The sequence below is a fragment of the Lipotes vexillifer genome, unplaced genomic scaffold (genome assembly GCF_000442215.2).
Source record: "Lipotes vexillifer unplaced genomic scaffold, Lipotes_vexillifer_v1.1 scaffold71, whole genome shotgun sequence".
NCBI lineage: Eukaryota > Metazoa > Chordata > Mammalia > Artiodactyla > Lipotidae > Lipotes > Lipotes vexillifer.
In genome coordinates, this window is record NW_006793703.1 from 8,418,276 (window position 1) to 8,429,371 (window position 11,096).

Consider the following 11,096-nt stretch of genomic DNA (forward strand, 5'->3'; position numbering starts at 1 on the left):
CTAATCTCTTTCCTTTTACTTGAGAACTGCTTCATAATTTCCTATAAAACTACATTTAATATACGTCCCCCCCCTTTCAAGCACGTGTCAGAATTTCTCGCTCCGTACTGGATTATTCACCTCTTCATTGTAGAAATATTCTCTAGTATTTCATTATCTTCAAAAACAAATTTTCCTTAGTCCTTTATCCCTCTAGTTATCACCCTTTTTCTTTGCTTCCTTACCAAGAAAAATGTGTCAAAAGTGTTTCGAATATGGGTTGTCTCAAATCCCTCACCTCCCATTCTCCTCGACCTGTTTTCTGACTCAGCCACCACCCACAAGGACTGACCCCAAAACTGCGTCTCCACACTCGTTTTACGTGACTTTTTCACGAGCATTCAGCAGCATGAACTGTTGACATCTCCCCCCTTCTTTGCTATAAAAAACTATTTTCTTCTCCACAGTTCTGTGATACTGTAATAAATCTGGGCTTTCTCCTTATCTCACCAAGCTAGTCTTTCCCAGCCTCATTTGCTTTCATTAAAGTAGTGGCTTGCAGCACACTAGGGTTCTTCTTCTTAAGGAATTCAGTGTGGCCTAAAGCTTTGAATACCGTCTATATTCTAATGAGTTCTAAATTTATATCTTCAGACTGGACCTCTGCTCTGAAGTCTAGACTCATCTATCAAACTGCCTATCTAATAACTCCTCTTAATTTTGTACTCCAAACCTCTAAAGTCTAGACTCATACATCAAACTATTTCATGTTTTCTCTTAATCCCATACTCTCATTTCCCATTATCTCAGTTAAAGTTATGAAAAACACTGAGGGCTCATTTGCAGCAACATGGATGGACCTAGAGATTTCCATACTAAGTGAAGTAAACCAGATGGAGAAAGACAAATATATGAGATCACTTTTATGTGGAATCTTAAAAAAAAAAAAAGATACAAATGAACTTCTTTCCAAAACAGACGTAAAAAGCAAACTTATGGTTACCAAAGCAGAAAGGGGGCTGGGGGGAGGAATAAATTAGGAGGTTGGGATTAATATATATATATATACACACTACTATATATAAAATAGATAACCACCAAGGACCTACTCTGTTGCACAGGGAACTATACTCAATATTTTGTAATGACCTACAAGGGAAAAGGACCTGAAAAAGAATCTATCTATCTATCTATCATCTACCTGTCTACCTACCTGTCTGTCTATCACCTATCTCTAAATCGGTGTGCAGTAAACTTGAAACTAACACGATATTGTAAATCAACTATATTTCAACAAAACATTAAAACAAACCAAAAAAACCCACTGAGGGCTCAAGCCAAGAGCCTAGGTGTCATCCTCGATCTCTCTTTACCTGTCCCCATCACGTCCACTTCATCAGCTGTCTATTATATACAATCCCCAAACATAGAGGATTTTCTGAGAAGAATGACTGTTTTCCCCTTCCTTTCCAGTCTGTTTTTCTTGTCCAAATGCATTAATAAAGACCTCCGAGGATATGCTGAAGGTATAGCACTAAGAGTGAACATTCTTTTCATATTCTTGAGTGTAATGTGAGTGCTTCTACTTTTAAACTACTGAGTATAATGCTTGCTAAAGGTTTCTGGTACCTACACTACTTGTTATAGGAAGTTTCTACGTCACTGTCTTACAAAATGTTTAATCATGACTGTGTCTTGAGTTTTTCAAACTATTTTTTGTCATGATTGTAAAGTTTTTCTCTTATGACCTGTAAATTCAGCGAACGTATTAGGCATCATCCTTGCATTCTTGAGATTGATCTGTTCCCCCAAGCTACCTTCTCTGGATTTGGAGAATTCCTGTGGTCGCTCCTCTCTGTAGAGCGCTTTGCACTGAGCAGGTTCTTGGTTTTCTTTTACCATGTGATACCATCTCCCTGGATCTTTTAGGGGGAGGCTGCCTTCTGGCTTTCCAATGCTGTGTTAGAATTTTAGAAAAGATCTGGTCTTTCTAGTAATCTAGGGCCAGGGGGTGAAAGAGGCTGGAGCCTGTGCTTAGTGTGCCATCTTGAGGACAGACAGGAAAGGACTGGATTACTTTGGTTGATGATATAAAAAGGTTTGGGGATCATCCTGACTTAGAGGAATGCCCTTGATCCAGAACTTAACGACATATAGCAGGACTAGGGGGAGTGATAATTCAGAGAAAAGAAAAACCTCTCCAAAATTAAGGTTGGCTGAAGTCCAAGTGAAGAGAGAAAAGAAACAGGTATGCGAAGAAGTGAAGACAGAGACCATAAAATGTCAAGACCTAAGGAACTTATTTTAAAAATGATTACATCCCTTGAAAGTTTCCATCATCATTCCCCACAAAAATTTTGCTAAAAACAAACATTCTCATAAGTACTGAATCTTGAATATATGAGTGGTTGGGAGGAGACCAATGGAAAGTTCCCACTCATCCAGTCTGACCACAAATATGACCAAAATTTTTGTAGCCGGGTATGAGGTGTAAAAAAATAGAGGAAAGGCTAAAGTCATATTACTGCTTCCTTCTAGAATAATGGAAGAATTTCTTTGAATTTCAGCAAATATCATAGGGCTCTATAAGATATTCATTGTGGACAGGCGTTGGAAGTCCTTAGTCAGTCTTGTCAGCCAACAAATACCTATCCATAAAAACCTTCCGATGCGTCAGGAACCGTGCTATTTATTGGGGATAAAGTCTGAGAAATATAGACGGCAGCCTTGCCTTCATGAAATGTGCAGTCTGGTGAGGGAAGAGAACATTAAACACACATTAAATGTGAATGTGATGAGAAGTATTGAATGAAGCATGGGTGGTGTGGCTGCCGGTAAGCAGCGTGCATGGTCAGGACACAGCTGGGCATGGCGTTTCCTCTAAAAAATGACTTTTAGATTGAGACCCAAAAGAGAAGACAAAGAACCATTGTCAGCCTTTCCGACCAGATTCCTGTCTTTCCAAAGCTGGAAAATAAAACCCAAATTCTTTGTCTAGCCTCTCTGTCCAGAGGTGCCTTTAAAAACAAGAGTGTATGGTTTCAGAATCATGGAATTCTAGAGGCGAAGGCTTTGGTGACTGTTGGTTATCTTTACCATCAGTGGAAAACTGGCTTGTGTTACCACTGTCTCAACTCATGTTATACTGCAGCTGCCCAATGTGAGTAGAGGAGAGAGATGTGAAAGCAGGAGGGTCTATTCCAGGTAAATCCTTCCTGAGGAAAGGCGGGAGTCACATTGCTCCAATAGCAAACTGGAGAGGACTTAAAAAGGGGAAAAATTTTATTTGGACATTTCTGATGACAGGTAACAGGAACTCACCTCAAACTGGTAGAAGCAAAAGGAAGCAATTTATTGATTCAAGGAACAGAAGAGTCTGGGTGTTGCCATGGAGCTTGCAGCACTACTAGATCTAGATTCTTGGAACAGTGTCCTTAAGGATATAGATCTTTGTCTTTGATTGTCATTGTTTTTCTTTGTGTGGGTTTCATTGTCCATCAGTCTCTCTTTATGCAGAGATGATATTGCAAGGCAGCTCCTGGCTTAAATGGCTCATGGAACCTGTGATCTCAGAAAAAAAATTGTTCTTCCTCACCAGTGACTTGATTACTTATCAAAACAGGACACTGCCTGGTTCTACTTAAGTCATGTGAACATCCACAATCCAGTCACTAGGTCCAGAGGATGGAGTACTCTGGTTGTCCATGGTCTTGTGCCAGCTCTTATGATGGGAATGCTGTGGTCCCTTGATTGACAACCCCATTCCAATCATGGAGAAGGTAGAGGGAGCTCTCAAGAGGAAGCTTCATAGAACAGATGAAAAAGTGAGTAAGTCCACTAAAGAAAGGCGCATTTATGTATTTTTCTCCTTTGAGCTTACATTTGGCTCCTGTAAATAGAGGAAGAGTAGCTATGATCATATGTTCTTACAGTTAATCCAAATTAACTGTTCTTACAGTTAATCCTTGCTCTGCCACTTGTTGGTTTGTCACTTTGAAATTTAAGCATCCTTGTGTGCCAGTGAAGATTATATATGCATACATGGCTTAGCAGTACTCCATTCAGCATGGATTTGCAGCAGCATTAATCCTCCAGCACAGAAGATACTGACCAAAACACAACCATGTGCCTTGCAAAGGTTTCATTGATATGCATGGAACAAGCCAATATTTCTTTTTTTTTTTTAACATCTTTATTGGAGTATAATTGCTTTACAATGGTGTGTTAGCTTCTGCTGTATGACAAAGTGAATCAGCTTTATGTATACATATATCCCCATATCTCCTCCCTCTTGCGTCTCCCTATCCCACCCCTCTAGGTGGACACAAAGCACCGAGCTGATCTCCCGGTGCCATGCAGCTGCTTCTCACTAGCTATCTATTTTACATTTGGTAGTGTACGTATGTCAGTGCTACTCTCTCACTTCGTCCCAGCTTACCCTTCCCCCTCCCTGTGTCCTCAAATCCATCCTCTACGTCTGCGTCTTTATTCCTGTCCTGCCCCTAGGTTCATCAGAACTATGTCTTTTCTTTTTTTTTAGGTTCCATATATATGTGTTAGCATACGGTATTTGTTTTTCTCTTTCTGACTTACTTCACTCAGTATGACAGACTCTAGGTCCATCCATGTCACTACAGATAACTCAGCTTCGTTTCTTTTTATCAAGCCAGTATTTCTTTCGTTTGCTTGCCTTGGTCTATCTTTCTGACACTAACATCAAATTTTCTCAGATAACAGGCTTTGAATTGTCAGCAAATTGTTTGATCATTTCCCAAAGGAACCACGTGGGGTGTTTGGTAGGCCGTGTGGCAGCTCCCATCTGTAGAGGTGAAATGGATGTGCGTGGTCCTCTGTGCTGCAGGAATAATTCTAAAGAATTTTGTGAAGTAGGGAATCAACACCCCCTCCCCTATGCATCTGAAATATATCTTCATGAGGTTTAACCTATTATAACGTTAGAGCTTTAATTTCCAGGAACACGTTTTCCTACTTGGAACAGGACCTGTAATAGTTCCTAATTCAGGGTTGCTGCAATCAGGAAATGACTTGGTCCAGTTAAAGCACTTGCTGGCTGGCACACAGTGAGTTCTCTATCATGTAGTTGTTATTATTCATTTTCTTTTTCTTCTTATTATTTATTTATATTTATTTTTAAAATTTAGTTATTTATTTTTAAAATTTAAAATAAATTTTAAATTTATTTAAATTTATTTAAATTTATTTAAATTTAGATCTAGGCCGCATTGGGTCTTCGTTGCTGCACGCGGGCTTTCTCTAGTTGCGGTGCGCAGGCTTCTCACTGCGGTGGCCTCTCTCGTTGCGGAGCACGGGCTCCAGGCGCGCGGGCTTCAGTAGTTGTGGCTCGAGGGCTCTAGAGCGCAGGCTCAGAAGTTGTGGCACACGGGCTTAATTGCTCCACGGCATGTGGGATCCTCCTGGACCAGGGCTCGAACCCATGTCCCCTGCATTGGCAGGCGGACTCTTAACCACTGTGCCCCCGGGAAAGCCCCCTATTATTCATTTTCATCAAGTATCTGTTGACCAACTACTGTGTTCAAACCATGCAGACAAAAGATACTTGTGAAACATATGAAATAATTTTAGGATAAAGAGCAAGGTGCTCTAAAGGGACCCAAGGAAAGACATTCCTGGGGTTAAGTCTTTGGGTCTGAGCAGTTCCTGTCACCCAATAAAGCAAATGTAAAACACTAAACAAATCAAGAAAGAAATCTCTTAAGATTAAAAAATAAAACTAGAGAAAACATGGTTGAGTTATATGCAAATTACTAATTTTGAAAAATCACTGTCTATTTTAATCTCTATGTTGCCAATGAATTAGGATATTCTGAACAAGATTGAGAAAAAAAATAAAGCTGAAATTTGGGTTGATTATGTGAGGATTAGATCTGTTATATCCAATGATCTGTTTTAAAGTGAACATTTCTACAATTCTTCACTCCTTTTGTAGTGTGCATATGATTTCATGGGATTTTCTTGCCACTCAGGCAGACAGGGCAGGCTCGCAGCCACTTCCTTCTGGACAGGCCAGCCCCAGGCCTCAAAGGAAGGAGCCAGATTCTTGTGCACCTTTTCAGAGAATTTCTTCACCCACAGATTCATCTTGCCAGTGTTGTCTCTGGGGATGCCAGAGAGGGTCTGGTACTCAGCAAAGAGCTGGGTGAATGGCTCCCACCCAAAGGCCTCCTGGAGCTGGAAGAGAAGGGAGGGACAGAATGAGGTGTCTGGTCTACAAAAGCCACGCCCCCCCGACACATACTCACATAAAATTACATGGTAATGCTTAGTTGTAAGCTATCTTTTAACACTGATTTAATTCTCAACAGTGGCTCTCTCCTTCTCCATTCACTCATATGCTCATTCCAGTGACTGGTGTCGTATCTTATTCTGCCTCACTCCAGTCTCAGAGATGGAGTCTGTGCTTGCACTTTACTTGGTCTCTAATAAATGGTAGTTACTTTTAGTATTATTATTTTTCTCCTAAGCTTAGTGGTAGATAAAGATTTTAATCTGACATAGATGAGGATCATCTTGTGTAGCTGAAAAGTGGAATCCTTCCATTTGAAAACACAGACACCACCCAGATGTAATGATATTTTTATTCTTTGTTGAAGACTCGACTCTTAGTAAGTCTGCCACGTTGTCTTATGGAGACAGGCAGATGTGTAAAAAGAATGCATTTTTTTTTTTTTTGTGGGTAGAGCTAGGATGAACTCAGACCTAGGGAGAGATGTGTACTCAGAGTCAGTTCCTGGAAGGCCCTCTGAAATGGATAGTTGGGGTTATAGAACTTGAGAGCTAGAAAGGATACAATCCTGGTCCATCACTTAGGAATCTATGACCCTGGAGAAGCACTGCCTTGAAGACAAGTTAAAGTAGAATGTCTCAGCCAACACCAGTATCATTCTTTCATTATTGCTCAGCTGAGATCACAGACTGAGCCATTAGGAGATATCTAATACTAATTATAATCAACTTATTAAGTTAAATTAAATTTTAATTAATTGAATTGAATTAAACAAATAACTGACAACCTGGGGTCATTTCAACACAATTGTAACGTGGGGGAGCAAGTAACTAATATCTCAAAGGAACATATTCAGGGAAGGCTTCTTGGAGAAGGTGACAATGGTCTGATTTTGAAAGACGGACAGTTTTCTTGGTATATAAAGAAGGCAAAACTATTTCAGTGAGAAAGAGCAATATTTGCAAATGTACAGAAACGTGGACCATGGCAATGTGTTCTGAAAACTGTAAAACAGTTTGGATTTGCTGGCGAATGAGTAAGAAGGCAAGAATCTGGATCTCGAGGCAGGAGGGGAAGACAGAGCCAGTTACTAAAGAGTGTGGCATTCTACCTGGAGGCACCAGGGAGTTACTGAAGATTTATTAGCTGAAATGTGTGTTTTTTTTTGTCAGCACCTTTGGAAGACAGGTCAGTTGGCATCATGGATAGAAGTAGGGAGACTAGTGAAGAGGCTATTGGAATCGTTTGGATGACAGACGCCCGGGACTTGAATTTTGACCATGTGGTGGGAATGGAAGGTGAGGGGTCAGGGAGGTGGCCGCCTGGCCTGAATCCAACCCCAGAGCTATGGAAGTCCAGGTAGAGAGCAGTGAAGGGAGTCTGCCCCCAAGGGCTTTGAATTGAACTTGTAGGTCAAGCTTCTGGGACACTGACTCTTTCATGCATGTGCTCAGACAGATTAGTTATTGCTAAGGAAAATGGAACAGTCCAAATTTATTGTGCCGCCTGAAGTAATCTCAGAATCTTTGGAATCGTGAACATCCAGAGACGGCGTGCGGCAGTGCCAAAGGCGCGGGGGTCTGGAGTCAGAACACCAAACCTGAGTTCCAGGTCTTCCCCTTTCTCTCAATTGTAAGGTCGATGACAGACTGCTTATGCCCTTTAACCTTCAGCTTCTGCACTTGCCAAATGAGGATTGTGATAATACGTCCTTAATGTGTTTCATGAGGCTGGCAAGGATTAGATCGGGGAAATGGAAGGGAAGGCTTTGAAAAGTTGAAAAACACTACACATGTTACTTATTTTATAATGGAACTAGGACTTATCCACACTTGGGGTTTAAGTAAGAAGATACCATTTTGAGAAACTTGCTACCAGGTCACTTTCCCCAGCCTGTGTCCTCGTAATGCATTGTTATAGTGAGGTGATGTTCTTGTCTTCTGAACTATAAAGATAACTCAGGAGAAACCACTCAATTGTGTATTTGGCAAAGCTGCGAGTCTACCTCAAGTTTTCATGGCCAGAACTGTGTTGTCGTGCTATACTTTTCACAATGATTCCACCCACTTTCATTTATTTCCACAAAGTTCTGAGGTGGAGGGGAGGAGTAGGACACGTATCATTATCCATCTTAGACATGTAAAACCTGAGCCACAGAGAGACACCACCATGCAGCCGTCTCCCGTGTCCAGGGCTGGTGGCGGTGTTGAAGGAGTTGTAGTGTAGTCCCCGTTTCCCTCCGTTCCTGCTCTGTACCTGAAGATACGTTTCCAGAGCCGTCCACATGTTCTGGTCAGTCAGGGGGGTTCCCTTGTCCGTGTGCATTTGGATCCTCTGCTCCCGATTTTGAGGACTCAGACGAGAGTGGGCCTGATTCCCGGGGATGTCCAGCACTGTCTCACTCACATAGACTGACCAGAGGTTGCACATGGCCTCAGTGGTATGAGGATGGATAATCCATCCAGAATGCTTCAAGTTGCGGCCCATCTCGTGGAAGAGACCCCAGATGCCTTTGGATCTTATGATCGTCTCATCAAGGAACACAGGCACTGACTGCACGTGGCACATGATGGGGTATCCAGACTGCATCCAATCTGAAGGAGGCAATAAGGAAGAAGAACTGAGGTGATGAACAATGTTCTTTGTAGGTTATATCTCTCCCACCATCCCAGGAAGCCCAGAACATTTTAACTAGTCCCAGATTAATCAGAAAAGCATCCGACTTTACCTTCTCGTCCAAGCTTATTTGTAATCTAGCCGGTCTCCTTCCCAGTTTCTTGGACTTTTTCATTTTCATCCCTACTTGACCCCAGGGGTATACGTACATGGAATGTGACTATTAGTGTCATCATTCCTTTTTTTTTTTTTTTTTTCCATTTTTGCATGGGTGACTATTCCCATGAATTGCTATGTGGGTGATGTGTTTCAGTGCCATGATGTCCTGTGTCTGCATTTGCGACTATGAGGGAGAACACTATAATTTCTCCCTTCTCTAATTTAGTCTTAATCCGTTTTATGGAATCATTTTGAGAGCCTGAGGACGGCAATCAGGCTTCCTCATTTTTCTCTAAATACCTACATTTACTCCAGGGTTTTTTTGTTTTTTTTTTTAACATCTTTATTGCAGTATAATAGTTTTACAATGGTGTGTTAGTTTCTGCTTTATAACAAAGTGAATCAGTTATACATATACGTATGTCCCCATATCTCTTCCCTCTTGCATCTCCCACCCTCCCAACCCTCCCTATCCCACCCCTCTAGGTGGTCACAAAGCACCAAGCTGATCTCCCTGTGCTATGCGGCTGCTTCCCACTAGCTAGCTATTTTACGTTTGGTAGTGTATGTATGTCCATGCCACTCTCTCACTTTGTCCCAGCTTACCCTTCCCCCTCCCCGTATCCTCAAGTCCATGGTCTAGTAGGTCTGCATCTTTATTCCCATCTTGCCCATAGGTTCATCGGACCATTTATTTTTCTTTTTTCTTTTTCTTCTAGATTCCATATATATGTGTTAGCATACAGTATTTGTTTTTCTCCTTCTGACTTACTTCACTCTGTATGACAGTCTGTAGGTCCATCCACCTCACTACAAATAACTCAGTTCCGTTCCTTTTTATGGCTGAGAAATATTCCCTTGTATGTCTATGCCACATCTTCTTTATCCATTCATCTGTCGATGGACACTTAGGTTGCTTCCATGTCCTGGCTATTGTAAATAGAGCTGCAGTGAACATTATGGTACATGACTCTTTTTGAATTATGGTTTTCTCAGGGTATATGCCCAGTAGTGGGATTGCTGAGTCATAAGGAAGTTCTATTTTTAGTTTTTTAAGGAACCTCCAGGCTGTTCTCCATAGTGGCTGTATCAATTTACATTCCCACCAACAGTGCAAGAGGGTTCCCTTTTCTCCACACCCTCTCCAGCATTTATTGTTTGTAGATTTTTTGATGATGGCCATTCTGACCGGTGTGAGATGATGTCGCATTGTAATTTCGATTTGCATTCCTCTAATAATTAATGATGTTGAGCATTCTTTCAGGTGTTAGTTGGCAATCTGTATATCTTCTTTGGAGAAATGTCTGTTTAGGTCTTCTGCCCATTTTTGGATTGGGTTGTTCGTTTTTTGATATTGAGCTGCATGAGTTGCTTGTATGTTTTGGAGATTAATCCTTTGTCAGTTGCTTCATTAGCAGATATTTTCTCCCATTCTGAGGGTTGTCTTTTGGACTTGTTTATGGTTTCCTTTGCTGTGCAAAAGCTTTTAAGTTTCATTAGGTCCCCTTTGTTTATTTTTGTTTTTATTTCCATTTCTCTAGGAGATGGGTCAAAAAGGATCTTGCTGTGATTTATGTCATAGAGTGTTCTGCCTATGTTTTCCGCTCAGAGTTTGATTGTGTCTGGCCTTACATTTAGGTCTTTAATCTATTTTGAGTTTAGTTTTGGGTATGGTGTTAGGGAGTGTTCTAATTTCATTCTTTTACCTGTAACTGTCCAGTTTTCCCAGCACCACTTATTGAAGAGGCTGTCTTTTCTCCACTGTATATTCTTGCCTCCTTTATCAAAGATAAGGTGACCATATGTGTGTGGGTTTATCTCTGGGCTTTCTATCCTGTTCCATTGATCTATATTTCTGTTTTTGTGCCAGTACCATACTGTCTTGATTACTGTAGCTTTGTAGTATAGTCTGAAGTACAGGAGCCTGATTCCTCCAGCTTTGTTTCTCATTCTCAAGATTGCTTTGGCTATTCGGGGTCTTCTGCGTTTCCATACAAATTGTGAAAATTTTTGTTCTAGTTCTGTGAAAAATGCCATTGGTAGTTTGATAGGGATTGCACTGAATCTGTAGATTGCT

General features: G+C 41.1%; 1 protein-coding gene across 1 annotated transcript; it reads right to left on the reverse strand.

Annotated features, from left to right (window-relative positions):
• Positions 1-5,922: 5,922 nt before the first annotated feature.
• Positions 5,923-8,833, reverse strand: LOC103072343 (protein FAM115C-like). Its single transcript, XM_007466667.1, has 2 exons — positions 8,501-8,833; positions 5,923-6,189 (listed from the first exon to the last, which is right to left on the reverse strand). Exons 1-2 carry the CDS (start codon positions 8,831-8,833, stop codon positions 5,923-5,925), a joined length of 600 nt encoding a protein of 199 aa, XP_007466729.1.
• Between the last annotated feature and the right edge of the window lie 2,263 nt (positions 8,834-11,096).